This window comes from Monodelphis domestica, chromosome 1 (assembly GCF_027887165.1).
Source record: "Monodelphis domestica isolate mMonDom1 chromosome 1, mMonDom1.pri, whole genome shotgun sequence".
Classification (NCBI taxonomy): Eukaryota; Metazoa; Chordata; class Mammalia; order Didelphimorphia; family Didelphidae; genus Monodelphis; species Monodelphis domestica.
Window position 1 is genome coordinate 499,050,624 of NC_077227.1, and position 24,630 is coordinate 499,075,253.

The window sequence follows — 24,630 nt, forward strand, 5'->3', positions numbered from 1 at the left end:
TTTAACCCTGAGCTCTTATTCCCTCACTTGTAAATGGAAACAATAATAGAGTTCCTTCTTTGCACTGGAGTCATGAGGTTCAAATGAAATCACATATATAAAGTATATTTAAAATGTCATATAAATGTTAATTTTTTTATTATCATCATCATGCAAGACCTACATCATTTTCTGATGATCCTGGCTCAGTCTTAACACAATCACCTTTGCCCTGTAGGTTTTCCAGTGATAGGCCTGGCACTCTATCCACTGTGTCACCTACATAGTCCACCAGGCTGTATCTTTACTGTACTTGTATTGCCCTCAGTATATAGCACAGACTAGGCATTATATATAGTAGACACTCAATAAATTTTAAAAATTGAATGAGCAAGTTGGAGTTGAAGATGCAACATAGAGGTTTGTTTTTTTTTTATCTTATCTTGTTTTAACAACCAATCAGCCAAATAAAACAAAAATTAAAACTTGAAAGCAAGGAATTTTAAAATCCTGTGATTCAAAATAATTTGGCCTTTTGCTCTAATTGCCTTGTAGTAGAGACAGAAACATCCTCTGATATCCTGTAGAGACCACTACTATAGTAGAAAGAGCACTGGTCTGAAAGTTAAAAATGGATCATAGGATTTAGAGTATGGGAATTTACTCCAGATTTCCTATTTCGCATTTACAGAGATCAAGTGATTTAGTCAAGTTCATATAACTTATAAGAATGGAGACAAGTTTTGAATCCTGGTCTCCTATCACCCAGGCCTCTAGCCATTACAATAGGTTGCCAACTAAGTGGCCTAAGAAGACAAACCACTTCCTCTCTCCCAAACTGAGTGAATTCATCTGTGAAATGAGGAGGTGGGACTAGATGATCTCAAGGATCCTCTTTCAGCTCTGTGATTTTGTGACTCATTATTGTAGCTTTATCCTGGGACAAAATAAGAGAACACAAACCCAAAAAAACAAAAAATCTATTTCCTACCCAGGCAGGTGAAAAAAGTGTTTTCCATACCAGTTTCCTAACTTTGGCTTTCCATTACCACCTATAAAGACCAGTACTGGTATAGCTTTTCCAGCAGTCTGAAAAATGACCATTTTGACTAGACCTTCCTCAGCAAATTAAGAAGGGGATTAAACTTCCACAAATATAAAAGTCTTGAAAATGTGAAGGCTCACATATCATGTAGGTGCAGAGTAGGGGAAAGGATGCTTTGGATTCTAGTTTGGGGAGGGGAGTGGGTGGGAGAGCTAAGTCTACCCTGGAGAAAACCGACCCCGGTGAATAGGGTGAGCCTCTGGACCGTTTACAAGGTTTGATGTTCCAGTTTCTGCAATCTTTCCTTTGACTTGCAGACCTTCAAGGATACCAAGTGGATTGTGCAACATCCCGGAGTGCCACAGCTGCCGCTATTGCTGGTTCTTGCCTGCTGGAAGGGGAGGAGGGAAGAGGAGGAGAGCACAGGGCATACACTCGTTGAACTCCACTTAGTTTTCAGCTTCTCTTCCCTTCCTCTCCCGGGTGGAGCCCCAGGGTCATCTGCCGGGGGAGGGAAGGAGGAGGGGGACTGGAAACTGGGTCTCAGCAATATGTACACCTGAGCCAGCTATTCTAAACCTGAGTGACCTCCCTCACCTCGCTGGCTGCCCATTCCGCCCCTCGGTACTCCTCCCACCTGTGACTCCAGTGGGCCAAACCACGCCAACTCGGGCCCACCCCGCCGCACCCCGCCCTCTCATTGGCCACCTGGGGAGTCCCGCCGGCTTGCCCCAGCTCCATAAATACCAGTACATCCTTCCCTAGCCATAGGAGTCCTCAGAGTAGGAGAGAAAACGAGGGCGGCAGCAGGAGCATCCATCCTCGTGCACACCACCTCGGCGGCGGGTCCTGACTCCAGCCCCACAGGCACATAGATCTACAGATAGACAAACCAGAGAACGAAGACGTCCCTTGCGTGCAGAACACGCTCTGACAAGAGCTGCCTGCCTGTACCACAGCCCACCACTCCCATCTCCTTTCTCTCTCTGAACTCTGGGGAAGCTGCAATTTAGTCACTGTTCCAGCACTGAGCATCTTTCTCCCAATACTACTTCTCTGTCTACTCCTCTTCCTCCCCCCGCCTCATTTCTCTGCATACCCCCAAATTCGTGTTTTCCTCCCAATCCTCCAAACCTCTCTGGATCTGCACATCTAGCTCCTCTTTGACACTTTTAGCTTCTCGCACACTTTTCTCCATTTCATTTGCCCCACACGACTCTGGTCCCTGCAAGCCATGAGTTCGCCCATCAGGAAATCTCCCTACGTCGCTGCCTTCATGAAGCAAATCAGAGGCCTCAGACAGCCTCCTCGACCTGTCACATCCTCCGTGTGCGGCCCCCAGCCTCCTGAGGCGCCACCGATTTGCCCTCTGATGGTACCCAGCGAGGTGCAATCTGCATCTGCCCTGCCGGGTCCAACCAACTGGCCCCTCCTGGGAAGCTTGCTGGAAATCCTTTGGAAGGGGGGCCTGAAGAAACAGCATCATACGCTGGTAAATGCTCCCCCCTCCCCTGTTCCCTATCCTTCTCCCTACCTGCCCATAGCTACTCTCCAAGAGTTTCAGACCCTCTCCAGCTTCCAGGCTGGCGGTGCGCTCCGGTCCTTCAGTAGCTGTAGTAAATGGGAGAGACAGATAGAGACCGAAAAGAGAAAAGATATTCTCTCAGAGCATATTTGGGTAGGGGCGAAGGGAAGGTGCTCCTAATCTTGTCTCCCCCACTCCTTCAAATCATTTTCCCAGGCGGAATACCATAAGAAGTTTGGCAAGATTTTCCGCATGAGGCTGGGCTCCTTTGATTCTGTCCACCTTGGCTCCCCGTGTCTGCTGGAAGCACTCTACCGCAAGGAGAGCATGTACCCCCAGCGCTTGGAAATCAAGCCCTGGAAAGCCTATCGCGACTATCGCCAGGAGGGCTATGGACTGCTGATTCTGTAAGTTGGGACTCCAACAGGAGTCGATTTCCCTTGAGGGAGGGACAGAGAAGAGGCTCCCTTCCTTGACGCTGGGATTTTAATGACGAGGTCGTCATGATCAGACAGGAATGGGAGCCTATAGACCTAAGAAAATCTCAAACAGGAAGGTGAAACGCTACCTTAGGCCTCGTTTCCTTCTCTGTAAAATAAAATGATTAGATGATCAATAAAGTCCTTTAAAAATGAGGCCCAAAATTCCAGAGTCAAGACTTTCCAGATGTAGAATTCCCTAACTCAAACTATCCAACTGGGGTTCCTAATCCCTTTGTAATTAGAGGTGGGGGGAAGGGGAAAAGGGAGAATTAATATTGTCTGCAGAATCAATGAGACCTTCATCTGCATTATCTGGAAATCCTAGCCTATTGAGGACAGCGATCCTAAGGGTGAAATACAGAGGGAGAGAAAGCTACAGAGATTTGGAAACACCTGCAAACCCCTGCCAAAAGGGAAGAGGTGAAAAAGCGTCTAGCAGAGAGGAAGCATTGGGCTGGTCTCAGATGTGGTGGTGCTGCAACATAGTGAGTGGGCTCTAAGACAGACAAGCTGGGATTTGAATTTGAATTTGCAATGATACCTTGCTCTTTGGAGATGCAGAGACATTTTGCCTCAAAAGCAAGCCTCCCAATTCTACTCAATGTACCTTTCCTGCCTTGGCTTTCAATGTGAGAGGAAAACATCATCTCTGAATCATATTTTCTTGACTTCTCACCCAAGCACATTTTTAGACCATGAGTGAATTCCATCCTATTAACCAAACTGGTCCCAAGGAAAAATAACAACCACCATAAAACAACACCATTTATATTGCTCCTTAAATTTACAAAACATTTTACCTACATTGTCTTATTTGAGCCTCACAAAAATCATGTGAGGTGGATACCACATAATATTATTATTTCCAACTTGTGAAAGGGGAAACTGAGGCTAAGAGAGATTTAGTGATTTGGTTACGGTCACCTAATTTGGATTCTGTCAGGATTTGTATTTGGATCTTCATAATATTAAGCCTAGAACTTTATTTACTAAGTTGTGCTGCTTAAATTGTCTACATAATTAAGCTTTTGTCTAAATTATACAAGAAATTTGTGTTAAATCTATTTTATTTAGGCTGTGTAAGTGGTAAATTTTTAGACTTAGAATTGTTCCCTCTTTTGTTTTAAATAATATTCTCTTTTCATCCTCAGGGAAGGGAAAGACTGGCAGAGAGTAAGGAGTGCCTTTCAAAAAAAGCTAATGAAGCCCACAGAGATTATGAAGCTGGATGACAAAATCAATGAGGTACTTGTTACTGAGGCAGCCCCTTGCCTGGGCTCCTGGAAATAATGAGAGGTTTATGAAAACAAAAATACGATCCATAAGGCATGCTTTAAAAATAAGACCAATTTTTAGAGGAAATCAAAGGAAATTCTTCTTTCCTTTGCCCCACCCTATGCATGCACCTTTGAAAAATAACCAAGTAATCTATGCAGAAGTGATTTCCCTCCCCTTAAATTCTCCAAGGAATTCTATCATTTCCTCATAAAATTAGATGACACATGAAGGATTCAAGGTAAAAAGCCTGGAATACATCATCTTTCCAGAAAGATGGTGCTAAAAGTTGTTAGGTTTATGGTAAGTTTCATTTAGGTGCCATACAGTTTAAGAAATGCTCATGAATAAATACTTGAGAATAACTCAAGTAAATGTATCTTTAATTAAAGAAGATACAGTTTTAAAAGGTGTTATATTTCAGTCTTTGAGTGGCACCTGGAGAGGGTGTGAAAATATATTTATATGGTGGCTACTATGTGCTAAGTATTGTTCTAAGCACTTTTCACAAATATTATCTCATTTGATCCTCACAACAACTCTGGGAGGTAGGTGCTATTAGCATCTGCATCTTACAGTTGAAGAAACTGAGGAAAACAGGTTGAGTGCCTTGCCCAGGGTCACACAGTTAACAAGTATTGAAGGCTGTATTTAAACTCAGACCTCCTTGATTCCAGGCTCAGAGCATTATTAATATGTTACTGGCCATCTATAAGGAGTCAGAATTTCTAGTCTTACCTCTGACACACATTAGTTGTGTGACTCTGCACAAGTCACCCATCCTCTTAGTGACCCATGTGATCCTTTATACTATAAATTACAGAGGAAATACTACTGATACTCATCTTACTCAGAGTCCTCTATACCAGTGAAGTCAAGGTCCCATCATAAAGAAATTCATTAACCCTTAAATAATAAAACTTTGAGAATTGGTATACCTCACCAACATTCTCTTCCTTAGAACTTATCTCAGGGTAATCTTTAGTATCAAGTTTAAGTCCTGAAGTGATTTCTCTAGGCTTTTCTGTCTAATTGAGATATCTGTATCAGGAAATGTTAGCTACATAAAAGTTATGGTAAAGCATTTTGATGTTAAATATAGTGTTTGCAACAGGGACTCTTTATGGCACCCACCACTCATGTTGTTTTACCACTATGATGTGGACATTTTGTTTGATCTGATCATCTATTGTTTTTAAACCCTTACCTTCCATCTTAGAATCAATACTGTATATTGGTTCTGAGGCAGAAGAACAGTTAAGTGCTAGTCAATGCGCCCAAGGTCACACAGCTAGGAAGTGTCTGAGGCCACATTTGAACCCAGGACCTCCTGTCTCAAGGCCTGGCTTTCAATCTACTGCACCATCTAGGTACCCTGCTGGTGGTCCATCTTTTTAAAGTCCTAGAACTAGAGGTGAAAAGGACCTCAGAATCTTGGTCCTTGCCCTCACTTTCCTGAGTAGGAAAGTGAGGCTTAGGTCAGGGGACTTGCCCAAAGTTGTACAGCAAGTAGCAGCACTAGCTGAACTAGAACTCAGATCTACTGGCTTACTTCCCACTCGGGATTTCCTCTCCTAGATCAGTTCTATAAAAAGTTCTTTTCCAAATAAGGAAGTGGACAACCTCAGAATAGTTACAACATCACAGCACTTGAAATGCTTGGCTAACTAACCCTTTGGATGGTTACCCTTTAGCAGTCTAATTCCCATTGACTTTAGAGTCAATGTTTTCCTTTTCTTAAATTGCAAGCATCACATCAAAGACTGAAACCTGATCTCTGGGTATTTGCAGGAAATCTTTGAAAGTCACAGATGACAAGACTTGATTGGGAGATAAGGTGGACTCTTATGGAAATATATAACTAGCTTACTTAGGAAAAAAATAACCTCATAAGTATCAAATGCCAGAAGAATTGAAGTAAGCTTATGATGCCAAAAATCCTTTTTTTCAATGTGTCCTTCTTGTTTCTCAGGTCTTGGCAGACTTCATGCAAAGAATAGATGATCTCTGTAATGAAGATGGCCAAATTGAAGATTTATATAGTGAACTGAACAAATGGTCATTTGAAAGTAAGGTTTCATTTTTTTCATAGGAATTTAAAGAGCTATGATCTGGTGATATTATTGTTAATAATCATAACTTTAAGATTTACAGAGCATTTTAAAAATGTTTTCTCATGTTATCCTTGTAACACTGTCACACAAGTGCTATTATTATCTCCGTTTAGCAAATAAGAAACAGATATCACTGTGAAAGGGTTCTTTTAGTTAGTAATTTGGTGTCCCTTGTTTTAGGACAGCAATAATCATGTAATAACTCCATAGTTGCCTTGTAAGTATAGTAGGGGATAAGCAGGTCTTGCTCCAGGATATTTGTCCAACACTACTAAAAACCTGTCCATTGGGTTATAACCAAGCAATAGAATTTACCTGCATATCTGTCCTGGGACAAGCAGGGGTATATTTACCTTGAAATTACAGAGTTAACTGTGCTGTCCTAGAAAGCAGATTTATTCCAATATTTTCTCTTATTTTTTGTTTTTTTTTCCTGGGTTTCTTGGTTTCTCATCTTTTTGTTTTATGCATTATCTAAATATTTGTCTATCATATATTATATCATATATCATATATTATATTTCTATATCACATATTATACTAACAATCTTAAAGCAAATAAAATGCTTTATTCTGGGTTTTTTTTTAAGATATTAAGTGATTTGCCCAGAGTCCCACAGCTAGCAAATGTCAGGTATGATTCTACTGCAGGTCCTCATGCCTCCAAGTTCAGCATTCATCCCACCATGTCCCTCTGACAAAATAAAAAAGAGAAAACTTGAGATTCTTTTAGCCAATAGCAGAGGGCTAGTATTAGAACTGGCTAAATCAGAAACCTAGGCTTGCCAGTTATGTAGCCCTTTGCTATCCCCATTAAAGAAGGCAATTTCTCAGCTTTTTCACATTCATACTATATTGTTCTCTAAGAACACACAAAAAAATTGGGAGTAATTGGATAGTCTAGGGCCATGTTAGTGAATCTGTGGCACGTGTGCCAGAGGGGGCTGCTCCCCTCCTCATCTCCATGCGCAACTGAAGAAATTTCTTACTTCACCCACCCTTCTGCCCAGCAGTACAATTAGAGTGCTTCCTCCCTCCCCTGTCTGGGATATGGCAGGTGTGGTGAGTTTCACATGCAATGTAAGCACTAAAGTCTGGGCACTTGATCTCTAAAAGGTTTGCTATCACTGGTCTAGGGAGTTGAACCTTGTGGAATGTCCAATTACACTGGCATAATATCAAATCTAAAATGATAATAAAAATATTTTTAAAAGGGGAAGATATGTATTCCTACATGAAAAGCCTATTTGCATGTTCCCATCCAAAGATTACATGGGTCTGTTTTGGATTACATAGAATTGTTGCAGTTCACAAGGAAGACAGAAACCAGTACTCACTATATTGATTTTCAGGACTGAGGTGGAACCAACAAGGTAGTATGATATAGTGGAAAGAAGAATGGTATTCAAGTCAGAAACCCTGAGCTTCAGACTTGGTTTCAGTATTTCTTAGCTCTTTAACTCTGGGCAAATCACTCAATTTTCCAGCTTCTCACTTTCTTCATTTGCAAAATGGAACAGGACTTGTCTTACCTCCATCACAGACTTATTATTGTAACAGACCTTCATGTTACTCAGGACCCTAGAGGTCAGATTGTCCTATTCCTTTTTTTCTCATTGCATGAATATCTGCTACAACTGACCTGACAATGGGAATGCAGATATCTAACATTTAGAGATTGGTTGTCTGTCATTATATATTATGTTCATACATGGACCTATGCCTTAAGCCAGAAGTCTGACTTTCTATGTGTCATACATCCCTTTGTCAAAATTGGTGAAATAGATAACTCTTCAGAATAATGTTTCTAAATGCATATAATACAGCAGACAAAAATACATAAGAAACCAGTTACACTGAAATATAGTTATCAAAATCTTAGAATAAAAATAATTATGGAGCCTCGGTTAAGAACTCCAATCTATAGATTCAGGGAGATGATAAAATACATAGAGCAGTGGGACCTGGAGTCCTGAAGACCTAAATTCAAATTTAGTTTCTGATATTTACTAGCTCTGTGAGTCTGGGCTAGTCAGCCTCAGTTTCCTCATCTGTAAAATGAGGATGATAATAATAGCACTTATCTCCCAAAGTAGTTGTGGGTATCAAATTATATCATATTGGTAAGGCATGTTGCAAACCTTAAAGTATTATATAAATACTAGAATTATTATTTTAAATTCAACAAATATTTATTTAACTTCTACTCTGTGCAAATCTCTGAAATAGGCACGTGAGAAAGAATATTGAATAAGATCTAGTCCTTTGCCCTCAAAAATGCCATAACTGGAGGTAGCTAGATAGTTTAGTGGATAGAGAACCAGACCTGGAAATCTGAGTTCAAATCTGGATTCAGACACTTCTTGGCTGTATGACTCTGGGCAAGTCACTTGACTCCCACTTGACTCAGCCCTTTCTATTCTTCTGCCTTGGAACCAAAACTTAGTTTTGATTCTAAGACAAAAGGTAAGGATTTAATTTTTTAATGCCACAACATAGCAGAAGAACTAAAACAGACAGAAATAGTTAAATTCCAATTTAGTTTTGAGCTTGGTTAAATGTCCAACAGAGCTACCTAGTGCTCTGCAAGATCCAAAGAGGGCAACATTCCTTCTAAATAACAGGTAATGAGTGGAGACTTCAAGGATGGAAACTGATGGAATGAGAAATTGAATTGGTTTAAAGAAAAAGAATTAAAATATTTTCCCCTTAATTTCCTAACTTTTGAATCCTCTGGAAAACAGTTCCAGTGTCTCCTAAGTCACACGGGAGACATGACTTCACCTGAATTCTTTTGGGTGAATGTTCAAGATTATTCCCTTCACTACTAAGTAGAATTTCCTTTGGTTGTCTAGATGGGAAAAGTGGGTGATCCATGAGAGATTAGTTACTGACAACAGACAGACCCAGCTTTACAGAGCTTTTGATCAACATTTTAAGGATCAGACGGTGTAAATGGGAATCCTAAATTCAGTACTATTCCAGTGAGGAGCTTCTGGGTTGAAAGGGCCCTTGGAAGAGGACTGATTTCTCACCAAAGAAGTGAGGGGAGCCCTTTAGTTATACATGCCACTTCCCTCAACCTGTTTCAGGCCCTGAAAAGAAAGGCCACTAAGTTCTTGGCTTCTTTGATTGTTCTTGGAAAAGACAACGCTTCTACAGCAGACAGAATTAAACCTTTATTAGCCAGATAATCACAGACTCCAGAGTTGTTGCTATTGTGTAACAGCCATGTTCATTTTAAATAACAGGTATTTGCCTGGTGCTATATGAAAAGAGATTTGGACTGCTGCAGAACAATGCCAGTGAGGATGCTTTGAACTTCATTACATCCATCAAAACAGTAAGAATACATTTGAAGTGTAGTTTTCCTGGGTGGAGTTACATGGCTAAAATGAATCATGAAATCACATCTCTTGTTTTGAATGAGAAGTATCAAAATAAATCCATTAAAACTATTTCATCTACCAATTCAGAATTGATTTGGTAAGCTTTTCCATAAATTGAATCATATTTAATCTGGGTCCCCTGGTTACTGCAAAATGTATGATGTGATACAAAGAATTCTAAATTTTGAGTCAGGGGACCTGAGTTCAAATTCTTGCTCTACTACTTTCTACCTATGTAACCTGGCCAGGCCACCTTCTTGAGGCTGTTTCCTCATCTATAAAATGAAAGAATTAGACTAAATGGCCTTAGAGGTCTATTCCAGATCTAGATCTATTCCCTGTTGGGTAAAAGAAGGTCTGGAAACAGATACAACGCCAACATTACCCCCAATCAGAAGCTTAAGGAATTGATTTCAGTTTGTTGTACCAATGGCAGTAGAAAATCTAGAACTGGTTTAAAATAAGGATTCATAAGTAGTTTCATCTAGAAAGGATTCCATTTATAGTTTAAAGTCAATTGAATGGCTTTTAGCAGAGTGTCCTACAAAGGGAGTCAACCTCAAGAAGTCAAGGAAGCTTGGATTCAAGTTCCAATTCTGACACATCCTGGCTGAGTATCCCTGTGCCTGAACCAGATTAAAATGTAACTGGGGGACAGTTGAGTGTAGCTAAGTGACTCAGTGGATAGAACTCCAGGCCTGAAGACAGGAGGTCCTGGATTCAAATATGGCCTCAGACACTTCCTAGCTATGTCACCTGGGGCAAATAAGTTAACCCTAATTGCCTACCCTTTACTGCTCTTCTGCCTTAGATATGAGACTAAGTATTGACTCTAAGACAGAAGGTAAGGTTTTTTTTTTTTAAATGTAACTTGGAGGGGCAGCTCGGTGGTTCAGTGGATCAAGAATCAGGCCTCGAATGAGGAGGACCTGAATTCAAATGTGGCCTCAAACACTTCCTAGAGGTGTGATCCTGAGCAAAATCACTTAAGCCCAATTGCCTAGCCCTTGTCACTCTTCTGCCTTAGAATTGATACTAAGACAGATGGTAACATTTTTTTTAAATGTACATGTGAAATGTTTAACCAAATAAATAAGAATATGATACAATGTACATAATGTTATTTTGAGGTTTTCTAAGTCAATATGGTACACATAGGGATTGACTCCTATTTGAATTTGACATTACTGCTCCACGGCCCTTCTCTCCAAATGACCTGAATTGACAGAGAAAATTTCCTCATACAAAAATTCTTTCATGCTAAGGGAATCACTACCTCCCTATCCTGTGATCATATGCCCTCTGCGGTCCCTTCCAACTTCTGAGAATCTAGATTCTCACCAAGATATATAATGCCCTGGTTCTCTTTAGAAGGACAAAGAATGGAAAAGTGCTTGCTTTCTCACAGATGATGAGCACTTTTGGGAGGATGATGGTGACCCCAGTGGAGCTTCACAAAACTCTGAACACCAAGGTGTGGCAGATGCACACTCAGGCCTGGGATAACATCTTTAAAGCAGGTGAGAAGGCCCTTTCCCAAACGCCTGACTCAGCTTGGGCCACTCTGTGAAGATGTTGTTTTTCTTTGTTCTTCCTCAGTAACTTGTCCTGGTTCCTGATTTTGTTGTTTTCTAGACTGTCTCTCTGTCTTTCTCTTGAGATATGACAGCATCAGAGCAGAACCTTCTATAGGAACAATGATATGTAGCTCAATGTAGAATCCTTTAGATTAAAGAATAGTTTTCATCTCCCCTTCTCCACTCCAAATTCCCTGTTCAAAGAACAACTGTTTCTGGGCTTGGTAATAATGTGACTCAGATTATATTTTACCATTACAAGGCTCTTTAAACAGGGGAGACAAAAGCATGGAACTTGGAGGTAAGGCAACTTGGTATAATAGAATGCACGCTAGGGTTGGAGATAGAGAGTCTAGGTTCAAATTCTGTCTCTGATCTTCTATGGAATCCTAGGAAAGTCACTCCCCCTTAGTGGCCTTGGTGGTTTACTTCCCTATAAAATAAGGAGATTGCTTTTCTCCTCTAAATCTGTGCTCTTGCGAGGCACAGGACCTGAGTCTGAAGCTCAGTCCTCCTACTAACTTCTTGTATTACTTTGGCAAATTTTGGCCTCAATTTTATTTGAAAATAAGAAAATTGGATTCAATCATCTTAACGACTCTTTTAACCTCATTTAATCTTCATAGCAAATCTGGGAGTTTTACCTTAACACTTTAAAAACTTGCTGATGACTTCAGTGTGGACATTTTCACCACTGACAAAAAAACACAAACTCTGTACTTAGTAGATAATATTCATGAAGGATTGTGGCTGAAGAATGGAAATACGTTATAATTGAATATAATGGATTTGGAGTCAGGGGACCTGGGTTCAAGTCCTGACTTTGCTACTTATTATCTGTGACCTTGAACAAAAATTACTTGCCTCTCTGGGTCTCAGTCTTCTCTTTAGTAAAATGAAGAGATTAGATTAAATGGCATCTAAATTCTCTTAAGGCTATAAATTCTATGATTCAATGACCTTCTGGTGATATGCTTGGCATATTTCCTTAGACTGAACCTCAGAAAATAGACAAGTCCAAGTCTAATTCAAGTCCAGGCTTTTTACTTACCTCCTTCCAGTATTGGAACACTTATTAGAGCTCATGTTCCTTTGGAATAACCTTTAAGAGCCCACAGTTGCTGCAATCCTATGAGGAAGAATCAGCGTAGGACACTTTAATGGGCAAGTTCATGGATTATTATGACAATTTTAGGGATAGGAGCCAGACCTATAATTCCATCAGTGTAGGGTATTCCCAGGTGAAAAAAGTCCCTTTATCAATGCATGTTGACATCTTCTTGGTAACTTATAGTCTTAGAGATTTGCCTCGAGAATTGAAAGTTTAAGTGACTTGCCCAGGGTCACATAGCCAGTAAGACCTGAGCCCAGGTCTTCTTGGCTCCAAGGTAAACTGTCTATCTAACTTTGTAATATAGAAGACAGGGTGCTGGATTTGGAGTCAAGAAGATGTGAGTTTGAATCCTACCTTAGATGTGTTAGACTAGGAAATTCCCTTAACTTGTGTCAGTTTGCTTCCTCATCTATAAATAAGGATAATGATAACACATGTATGTAGCCTTCTTTCTTCAGTTGAATTACTCTTTACCCCTATTAGATTAACTGCTTTGCCTAAGAGGTCATCAGAAGATTTTCCTCCTTCATGAAAAAGTTTAGAACTTCTTCTTGTGTCCTTAATGCTCACTAGAAATCTCTCTAACTCAGCATTCTCTCCTCCAGTCAAGACTGATTAACTGGGCTATGCTTTCAGTTCAAATGGACACAGGCTTCCCCTATAGTCAAACTAACTACAATATGGCAGTGTGGTAGCAATGACTAAGGAGACAAAGCCATCTGTTCAAACCCCATCTCTGTTACTTTCTACCTATTTATTCTTGGACAAATTATTTAATCTTTCTGAGCCTTGTTGTTCTTTTTTTTTTTTAAATAACCCTTACCTTCCATCTTAGAATCAATACTTCATATTGATTCTAAAGCAGAAGAGCAGTAAGAGCTGAGTAATGGGAGTTAAGTGACTTGCCCACGGTCACCCAGCGAGGAAGTGTCTGAGGCCAGATTTGAACCTAGGACCTCCCATCTCTAGACCTGGTTCTCAATCCACTGAGCCACCCAGCTGTCCCTGCGTCCTCATCTTTAGAGAAAGGATATTCAACTAGATGACCTCTGAGGTCCTTCTAGATCTATGAGCTTATAAATATAAGAGAATCAACTCTAGCCATATATTTATTATAGGTCAGCTTTGCCTTCTCTGGCATCTACCTACAGGTGGCTCAGAAATTTGAGGTAGAAGAGGGGAAGGAAGAAGGGAAACAAATCTCTGGTCAGGCCTGCTTAGTAACCACATGGTGTGGATATAGAGTATAAGTACTAGTCCATTGGAGGGCAAGAGTTCCAGACCCCACTTTGAACACGGACCAATTTTTTCTGCTCTTAACAGGAATTTGAACAGGAATTTTATCCCTAGAAATAATAATAAAACATATAAAAATGTAACTCATGGAATGCAAATGTGCTTCATGAAAAGAACTTTCTAAGGGGCTGAAAGAGTCCCAAAATGGGACAATGGCTCAGTATGTCGGGAGTGCCTAATATAATACAAGACATACAGCTGGTACTTCATAGGACTAATCTATGAAAAGCTGAAAGGAATTCAAGAAACTGCCCCATTTGATATGTATTTTATAGAGGAGGACATTGAATAAACATGGTGTGTTGGCACAAAACAAAATTGGATATTGTGTGCTTGTTCATGGTATATAGTACTTTCCCTGACAGAACATAAACTCCTTAAAGGAAGGAACTATTTTTTTTTCTTTTGAATCCCCAGTGCTTTAGCATAGTACCCAGAAAATAGCAAGCAATTCCTAAATGCTTTTTTGATTAATTAATAATAGCATAGCCATGAGGGCAGGTAGGTGGTTCAGTGTATTGGGAGCCAGGTCTAGAGACAAGTGGTCCTGGGTTCAAATCAGAAACTTCCTAGATATCTGACTCTGGGCAAGTCAGTTAATCCTAACTGCCTAGCCTTGGCTCTTTAAGACAGAAGGTAAGTTGGTGTTTGTTTGTTTTTAAATAGTAGTGTTTCCACTTAAATCTTTGGTAAATTGAATGGAAAATCATGTCCTTCTCCATTGTCTTACTTATTATTCCCCATTTGAATTAAATTCTACTGCAGAGAAAATCTTGGATTGGGATTTTAATTTGATGATGTCTTCTTCCAACCTAATTGTAATTGTATAACCTCAATTCTTTCCCTCTTCTTTCCTCTTCCAACAGTCAAGTCATGTGTCAACAACCGATTAGAAAAACACTTGGAGAATCCCAGTGAAGATTTTCTTTGTGATATTTATCACCATAATCAGCTTTCTAAAAAGGAGTTGTATGCAGCTGTTACAGAGCTCCAGCTAGGTGCAGTAGAAACGGTAAGCTAAGACCATGTTTGTCTCTTCTACATGTGGACGAACAGTCATGTGGAAACTCCCGCAAGACTACTTTTGTATGTTTGGTTGGTTTTGTTTTATCATGAATGCTGCAACTCAGGGGCTCTTTACCTTTTTTGTTCCTTGGACCAATTAAGCAACCTGGACAAGCCTGTGCACCCCTTCTCGGAATAATGATCTTAAATGTATAAAATCAAATACATGGGTTTTCAAAGGAAACCAACAGTATCAAAATACTAACAATAACTAGCATTAGAGTACCTACTATATACTAGGCACTGTACTAAGTACTTAACAAATATTTCAGTTTATACTCACAACTCTGAGAGGTAGATGCAATTATTCTCTCCATTTTACATTTGGAGAAACTAAAGGAAACAGAGGCTAAGTGACTTACATAAGGTCACATAACTAGTAGGTGTCTGAGGCCATGTTTTAATTCAGTTTTTCCTGTTGTTAGTTAGCACTCTGTGCCACCTAGCTGCCTACATGGAAATACAACTATCAACATGATTTTTAAATAAATTATAGGCACCAAGATAAGAATATCTGCTGTAGATAAAAACTGGTTCCTTTGAAGAATAAAAATTTCACATTTTATTTAAAGTAAGAGATGTTTTAGATACTGTACTCTCTAAATATGAAAGTTCCAAATACCTGGGGTCCTCATTTATGAAACAGGAGGAAAATATTATAGCTTAGGTCCTTAGTAACTCCAAATCTATGAGCCTAAAGAAAACCCATTGTTCTCTCAGGTTAATATAAAACATTTTCCCCCAAATTGCAGATGTAATGATGTAGGGAAAATTCAGTGACAATCTAAAAGAACCACCATCCCTAAATATTGAAACTCTGTTGCCCTTCTCAAAATAAGAGAACACATTCTCCCATAAAGCAAGGACTAGTCCCCATACTTTCCAACATAGATTTTTTCCCAATAATTATTGAATAAATGAATTACCTAGAAAGTTCCTCATCCCTATATATTTTCACAAATATATAGATAATCAGATTAATAATTTTAGCTTGTAATTTTCAGATAATTTTCTTTATGTGCACATATAACATATATGTCTATGAAGTACAGCAAGAAGGATATTGATTTAGGAATCAGTAGTCATGGCTATGTTACTGATGAATTCTTTGACTTTATGTCAGTTATTTCTCCTCTTCGGGCCTGAGTATTAGGGCTCAATGAGCCCTTAGTAAATAATTGAGGTTGTCTGAGGCCCAGCCTTACTGCTCACTAAATGACTAGCAGCCTGAGAATGAAATGTTTTTGGCCAGAGCCACTTACTTAGTTTCCCTAAAACAATAGGAGCATTGCAACCTGAATTAGTAAAGCGCTATTTAGTAGGAACTATATAAATATTAGCTATTAGTATGATCATCACTATTATTATTCAAGTGAGCACTCCCACTTCAGGTTAGAGAGATGTTTGGGGTACTCTAAGAGATAAAATGGCTTTCCAGTATGTATCAGAGGTGGATCCTTGAGCTTAGGTTTTCCAGGGCTTTCTGACACCAGTATTAGCTCTTTGCTTACTATATGATGACCAGTCTCTTGACTTTTCTTTTGTCTTTAGACTTCAATAACTCTAGAAGAGAGAATGAGGCTGACAACTTTGCATAACTGTAACTCATCACTAGTGATGACATTTTGGTCCTCTTTGAGTAGGAAGGACAACCACTGCCACCACCCTTGTCTACTATACCACTCTGTTCTCAAACCCTTGTTTTAAAGCTATTTGTAAACAATCTTTGTCATGCTTCCCAACACCATGGACCCCTGTTGCATTTTAATTTCCTAATTTTAGAAGAGCTGTTTTAGCTGAAAGTGATAAGAATATGGAAAAAAAATCAGTTTAGTATCTGGGAACCTAAGTGAGCACCATTGATTCTTGAAATATTGAAGAAGAGCTTAAAGTGCCATATAAATGTGAAAAATTATTGGCTGCATGGTGGCTAAAGAACAAGTCTAAAAGTCAAAACTAGGGCTCCAGTCCTGCCTTTGACACATACGATTTGTGTGTCCTTAGACAATTCACTTGATTTCTGAATGTGCTAGACAGTTTGTTAAGGTTTTAAATTTCAGAGGTGGTGCTGACCTACCTGAGAGGGAGTTTTCTCATCCAGGAATTCTCTGTACTAATGATATCACAGGTATAGACCCAACTTATTATTATTATTATTGTTATTATTATTATTTTCATTACTATTATAGCATCCCTTCTCAATTCAAAATTGCTTTCTCTTCCTCAGTTCTGGGGCAACCACACAATGACTTCTTTCATTCCTCCCCTCTCTGTTGAATTTTGTGCTCCTTTGCAAAAAATAATAAGATATTTAGTAGAATTGTTCTCAGTGGAGCTAAGAGGTTATTCTAATTTCTGATGCTTCAGGTTAAACGAAATGAGATTTTTAACACTAGGTCATCCTCATAGGAGATGTCTTACCTTTTGACAATATTTCTGACTTTCCTACTACGTTGACTTTGAAAGTTGTTAACCAGGTTGAGGATAAATTCAACTCAATTATCAGCTTTGGGCTCAATAATATGGGGTGCCCAGATTAAGAAAACCATGGTTCTTCCTATTATCCATTCTTTTCACTGTACCATGGAGCTTATACTCAGTGCCCAAATCAGCTGGGTCAAGAAGGTTTCCTAGGATAGGTCCCAATGGAGCATACCCTAGAAGCACCTCGAAAAGTGCAGCCTGTCTTGGACGTCTTTGGTGAAGCCTACAGTTATCTGTCCTTTGGAAACATTCAAGAGTACTTGTGGTGAAGGACTTATTGATATGGTTAGATTTGTTTCTTTTTTCAGCTTGGCTATTCTGAAAGTCACATTTGGTAAATCTGAGAAATTTGAAAGCATATCTAACATGGTGGCTACGCCTTCTTCCTGTTTTGCAAATTGGGTTATTACAATAATGCCTTCCACCAGAGTTTATTTGCAGCTGTAACCACCAGAATGTTGTGACTTGAAGCAACCTGCCATCAAAGCCTCCTCTTCCAAAAATAATAAATATGATTTGCTTTGAGCCCTCTCCCAATGTGCTGTTTGGTCTGGGCATCACATGTGTATTTTCAGAGAACCCTACATGGCACTTGGCAAGACCATAGTAACGTCAGTAGGGAGGTTACTCTGACCATTTCCAGGGGAATATTGTCCAATTTAGCTACTGCAGCCATATGCCACACAACATTCACCACTGGTCATCATAACCTGGCATGTGTTTTTACAAAGGGCTGGACAGGCTGTCTGGGCCATCCCCCCCTTTTCTAGTTTCCTTCTAGTTTCCTTTGGAAAAGAAGTAAGTGATGCCATTTTAAAAACTGAAACAAGCATTTATTAAGAACAAGTAGAAAACTGACTTTCATATTTTGGTAGGAGCTGTGGCTAAGGGCAGGATTTGGTTTATGTAGGAATCAATTTTCCTGGGGTGAGAAAAAAAGAACTAGATGAGAACTAGAAAATTTTTTTGCTGTTATTTGTTTTTGTTGCCCACATATAAATAACACAGATATTTTCTCATGTCTACTCTATGGGGTAGAGATAGATAATAAAACTATCCCCATTTTACAGGTAAGAAAACTGAAGATAGGAGACTTGAAGTGATCTATCCAAAGTAAAATTTTACTGCCAGAAGAAAAGTTATTATGACTCTGTTAGATTATAAACTGATGGGAGGCAACTACCATCTCTCAATGGATTGAGAGCCAGGCCTAGAGCTACGAAGTCTTGGTTTCAAATCTGGTCTCAGACACTTCCTGTGTGTGTGACCCTGGGTATTTCATTTAACCACCATTGCCTAACCCTTACTGCTCTTCTGCCTTAGAACCAATATACCAATACACAGTATTGGTTCTAAAACAGAAGGTAAGGGTTTAAAAATTTTTTTAAAAGCTGATAACAACTGATGTTATTTTATATGTAGTCCTTTGTACACAATTGGTATTTAATAAAGGGAATTACACTGAATTTTAAATACAAGTTAATTCCTTTTTAAAAATTGCTTTGTCCAAACCTATGATTTCAAACATAAGGAACTCCCAGCAAGAAAATGCCCTCTACCACTCTAGTTCAGCAATTGTTCTGTAATTTATAGTATTAGAGATATTCTAAGAAATAAAATGACTTTCCAATATGCATCAAAGGTGGACCTTGAGCCTCGGTTGAAAGCAGGCCTTTCTGACTCCAACATTAGAGCTTTCTCTACTGTACCACTCTGTATTCAAAACCTTGTTTTAAAGCGTTATTAGCAAACACTCTTTGTCATGCCTCTCCACACTCCTTGCCAACTATCATATAGCCCTTCCTAATTTTAGAAGAGCTGTTCTAGCTGGGAAAAAGAAGAATGTGTAAAAAATTCAGAGCTTAGTGTCTGGGTGTAACTTAAGTTATACAACAGATGTTTTTTCCTCAAAAATGTAGGAATGAGATGCATTTTAAATGCATGAAAGAAGCTGAGGAATCATACCCTGTTTTTACTTAAAACTGGATACTTCTTTAATGCAATTTGCAGGGGAAGGAGCTAAACTTTCCATGCTACTCCATGGTACTACAATGTGGAGGAAAGAGTACAAGATTTCAGAGTATGTGAAAATGCATCTCAGCCTTGACATTTACTATCTTGACCTTGAGCCAAATCACTTCCCCCTCTGAGCCTCAGTTTCCCCATTTGTACACTGAGGAAGTTACTCTCGGGTCCTTCTAGTTCTAAGCCTAAGATAATAACAGCTAATAGTATTTATATAGCATATTAAGGTTTACAACTCACTTTATAAATATTAGAGGTAGGATTTGAATTCAAATCTTTTCAGTTCCAAGCCCATGCTCTATTCACTCATTCACATCACCTCCCTGCCTTAATGATGACGTCTGATGATGGTGTCTATTTGCATTTCAGACAGCCAATAGCTTATTGTGGGTTTTATATAACTTATCTCGAAATCCACGGGTGCAGAAGAAACTTCTTGAAGAAATAGAAAGAATTTTGCCTGATCACCGGTCGCCCAATGCAGAGGACTTGAAGAATCTTCCTTATTTAAAAGCTTGCCTAAAAGAATCAATGAGGTAAGATGCTTATGTATGCCCCTGCCAGCAACATAGCATTAATTGTCTAAGTCATGAAAAAAATTCCTTTTTTGCTTTATTACCTCATGAGTTAAAAAGTTGCCCATCCCCACCATGCCCACCCCTCCCATACCCAAAGCACCCCAGATGGATTAAAAAATGAAAGTTAATTGATGTAAACAGAACTTAAGGTTATCTTGAAGCATCATGAAAACAGAGTGGATTTGGACTTAGAAATCTTGACACATTCTCGGGGCCTCAATTTCTTCATATGTCAAGCAAGACATTGAGACCTCTAATATCTCTCCCAGCCCTAAATCCTGTGAACCATTGAATCATATTCTTGTGTTCTATTTTCCATGAAAGGCTGGGCAAGTCACAAGTGCTCTATCCATCATCACTATGTTCAAAATAATAATAATAATAATAATGTTCACAGGGATGCTGGGAACATTCATAAATAAGATTGCAATCTCATGTTTCTCAGCTCCCTTGCTCTCAAAAATATTCTTTCCATAAGGGTGGCTCAGCGGATTGAGAGTCAGGCCTAGAGATGGGAGGTCCTAGGTTCAAATCTGACCTCTGACACTTCCTAGCTATGTGATCCTGGGCAAGTCACTTAACCCCCATTGCCTAGCCCTAGAACTCTTCTGCCTTGGAAGCAATACACAGTATTGATTCTAAGACAGAAGATAAGAATATATATATATATATATATATATATATTCTTTCCAAATTCCCTTTAGAATGCAAATTTAGTAAACCTCATCTCCATTTGAAAATTAATTTGTAACTCAGGAGATGGCATTATAATTATTGATAAACATTCTATTCTGAGTAATTGATTCTTGAGTTCAGAGCTTGTAGAGATTTTGAACCCCTTTATTTTGGAGACAAGGAAACTGAGACCCAGGGAGATAAAGCACTTGGCCTAAAGTCACACAGGAGATAATGACTGATCCTGGCTTAGAAGTCAGCTCTCTTGACTCTCAAACCAATTTTCTTTTCACTGCATACTACACTACCTTATTTATTTGATCAGAATCTGATTCCTCTTAACAATTGATACAGAATTTAATAACTAGTACTTATTTCTGTAGGTTAACACCATCTGTGCCATTTACAACTAGGACTCTTGACCAGGAAACTGTTCTTGGAGACTATGCCCTACCCAAGGGGGTGAGTAGAACTTATGGGTTTTTTTATTTAGCAGATATGAAAAAGAAACTTAAAGAGAGGTAGACAAAGCTGCCAATAGCTGTCTTCTAGGAGGGTATCAGTTCAAATGATAGGGAAAATTGTCAGGTTGTGGGTTAAGATTTTATTTTTTAAAATCTACATATTAATTGTTACATATGCAAATATTGGTGAGAAATAAAGGAGAAAGAGAATTGGATTTAGAGCCAGAGGAGCCCTCGTGGTGTTCCAGCTATGAAATTCACAATGTGGATGACCTGGGACAAGTCATTTCACCTCTTTGACATTCAACTTCTACTTTTATAAAAAGAGTGGTACTGCTTGAACCCATCTCAGAGGGTTATTGTGAGAAAACACTGAAAAAACTAAATTATGTAGTTGTAGTAGTAGCAGTAGTAATAGTAGTAGTAGTCGTAGCATGATTTTTACCATTTCTTCTGAACCTTCCTTCTGGTTAACATGCATGTCTAATGTATTTTTAGACAGTTTTAATGTTAAATACTCAGTTCTTGGGATCTAATGAAGAAAATTTTGAGGACTGGAGTCAATACAGACCAGAACGTTGGCTTCAGGAAAAAAAGAAAATCCATCCTTTTGCTCACCTTCCATTTGGCATTGGGAAGAGGATGTGCATTGGACGGCGCTTAGCTGAACTCCATCTTCATTTGGCTCTTTGCTGGGTAAAACTTATTTTTTGAAGCTTCTTTCCTGGTAAAGAATTGATATCACCCTGAGCCTTGAATAATTGTAGGAGGAAAAGCACTATGGTTATTCTGTTTCTCGTTATTGTGTGTTCTAGATTGTACGAAAATATAACATTGTAGCTATAGATGATGAGCCAGTGGAAATGCTACATTTGGGCCTCCTGGTCCCCAATCGGGAACTTCCCATCGCTTTCTTGGCACGATGAGGTTCTTTAGGTGAGTGACTGTCATGTTCTCCTTCATGAAATGGGGGAAGAGTACTTAGCTTTGACATAATGATAATCATTCCCATTGACATGCATCACTTTCATCATAACCACCCTCTCAGGTGAAGAGTAGATAGTGTAATTCTCCTCATTTTATAAGAGGACAAAATCAAGGCTGAGGTTGGTGGCGAGAGGAGTGATTTGTCTCAGGTCCCACAACTATTAAGTATCAGAGCCAGGACAAGAAACCATGTGTTCTAATTCAAAGGCCAGAACTCTTTCCAGTTTCACTAACCTGGGCTGAGAGTAAATATGGTGTTACCTCCAAGTATTAAGCCTTTAATAAAAAGTTTGATTCTCAGTTTCAAGTTCAAGTTCAAGCCTTGCCTCAAACACTTACTAGCTAGGTGATCCTAGACAAATCACTTTATGTCTCTGAGCTTCAGTTTTCTCAGTTTTTTCTCAATTTCCTTGCAGTGGTAAGGAAATTGATTCATAAACCTTAAAGTGGTATAAATGGTTACTTTAGAAATATGAATTATGGTTATTATTTATTAAGAAAACACCAACTTATAGGAAAAACTCACTGAGCTAAGACCAAACCCCTGCTTAATTCCCCACTCCAACATCACACACACACACTCACACATTTATTATCTCTTCTGAACCCTGATTGGAGATTTGTTATATTCTAGGAAACTTTTTAAATGAGGAAATGGGGTTAGATTTCATCTTGGTAATGAAAGGGTTACAGCCATTTGTAGTTTCTTATTGGGAAAAGGGAGGGAGAAAGTTGAAGAGGGCATACTGACATTATGAGCTGCAAAAGCCTGTGGCATTTTTTGATGATCCATGAACAGGCACATATAAAGACCAAGGAAAAGAATAACTACCAGCTTATGTTACATTTCCCTCATCTAAATACTTTTCTTTGATCTGTAATTGTAGGTTATTCTTCAGGTTCTCCACCAAGTACCAAGAAAAGCCTCTTTTAATATATACTCAAGATTGGCGTTCAATCCACTGAATGATCAATGGAAAGCCTACTTTTCAAGAGCAACAGATGGCATCCACAGGGCATTTCATCCCTATACTGGGTGGATATTCTTTTCTCCTATATAGTTTCCGATACCTCATTTATTTTTACTGTAACAAACTCAGGGAACTGTACTGAATGCTGGAATACAGGGTATTTTATTTCTATATCAGATCAATAGTAAGGAAAAACAATCATTAGTATCTAAAGGTACCCTAACTTCAAATAGTTCTAGTCTTAACTTGGTCATTAGTGAGCCAAACTTTCTACCTAACATGAGGGAAATGGAAAGGGTGGATGAATTCTGAGAAAGCCAGATAGGAGATGGAGAACTATCTTTGTCCTTCTCTTAGGTAGGTCTTGAGTTTCAGATGGCTGAATCTGGGGCATCTCTCTGCCTTGAGGACTCTACATTTACATAACTCTTAGCTGAAGACCAAATGTTATGTGGGACAGCAAAGAACTATTAGCAAATCAATGACCTAAAACTGTTTACATTTCTATCATAAACACATACTGTTTCAATATTTTAAGGCTCTCCATACTTCATCCCTGATTACAATCTCTCTTTCCTTTAGGAGGCAGAATGTATGAGTTTCCAGGGTGAGGAAAAAAAATCTATAATCCACTATACACATTTAAGAATATAATTATTAAATAAGTTACTAAATATCCAGAAATTAACTAATGTCAGCAACTGTGAAAGTGTTGGCTAAGTCTACCTCCCTGCCAATAAAATTAAGGATAGTTAGACATTTAAAAAAATATTTTCATATGTCTTTAACTAAGCAGAAAATTATTATTTTAAACAGATAATTCTTTTTGAAAATATAAGTGTGAAGAAGACTTTATTTTGTTAATTTGCTATTATTCCCTTTTGCATTGTGGTTTGTAGCCATTATGCCATAGACAAAGACACAACCTTTTTTAAAAAGTGTAAATGTCTATCAGTTTTATTAAACTTCTTCATTTAAAGTAAAGATCCTTTTTTCTTTTAAGTTATTTTTGTAAAAATGATATTAGTTGGGGGCAACTGGTTAGCTCAGTGGATGGAGAGCCAGGCCTAGAGATGGGAGGTCCTAAGTTCAAATCTGGCCTTAGACACTTCCCAGCTGTGTGACCCTGGGCAAGTCACTTAACCCCTGTTGCCTAGCCCTTACCACTCTTCTGCCTTGGAACCAATACACAGTATTGATTCCAAGACGGAAGGTAAGCATTTTTAAAAAATGATATTAGTTCATTTAGAATCTGTCAAATTAGAGCAAAGGCCTGGATACTTGTCTCAGCCCAAAAAAAGATTTAATTTTTGACTTCAGTAAAATATTAACTTCACTTTTTACATTTATAATATAGACCTTTAGTAAGTCCTGTCTGCCTAAATAGAGTTTTCAAACTTTTTTGCTCATGTATTATTCTTTGCTTTGAGAAAAAAATGAAACATCATGGGAAAATCAAAAGACCCATAATTGCGATTGTAAGTTCCATACAATTCCCTTCATCTTTAGCAGAAACTCATGCCATCCCATAGCATACCCTTGAGAAGCACTGTGCTTAAGAACTGTACTAAAGTTTGTATACATC

General features: G+C 38.7%; 1 protein-coding gene across 1 annotated transcript; it reads left to right on the plus strand.

Moving 5' to 3' along the window:
• The first annotated feature begins 1,583 nt into the window (after nt 1-1,583).
• On the plus strand, nt 1,584-23,857 carry LOC100028177 (1,25-dihydroxyvitamin D(3) 24-hydroxylase, mitochondrial). The gene is made up of 12 exons (XM_001378239.4): nt 1,584-2,516; nt 2,766-2,956; nt 4,183-4,276; nt 6,279-6,375; nt 9,672-9,763; nt 11,218-11,329; nt 14,663-14,808; nt 19,740-19,906; nt 21,007-21,085; nt 21,586-21,783; nt 21,903-22,023; nt 22,962-23,857. Exons 1-11 carry the CDS (start codon nt 2,259-2,261, stop codon nt 22,011-22,013), a joined length of 1,545 nt encoding a protein of 514 aa, XP_001378276.1. The 5' UTR covers nt 1,584-2,258; the 3' UTR covers nt 22,014-22,023; nt 22,962-23,857.
• Nucleotides 23,858-24,630: the final 773 nt, after the last annotated feature.

Excerpts from the sequence above, each read along its gene's own strand:
- LOC100028177 (XM_001378239.4), top strand. The coding sequence starts at position 2,259 with ATGAGTTCGCCCATCAGGAAATCTCCCTACGTCGCTGCCTTCATGAAG. Across the intron at positions 2,957-4,182 it reads GGCTATGGACTGCTGATTCT|GGAAGGGAAAGACTGGCAGA; the intron begins GTAAGTTGGGAC and ends TTTCATCCTCAG. Across the intron at positions 21,086-21,585 it reads ACTATGCCCTACCCAAGGGG|ACAGTTTTAATGTTAAATAC; the intron begins GTGAGTAGAACT and ends ATGTATTTTTAG.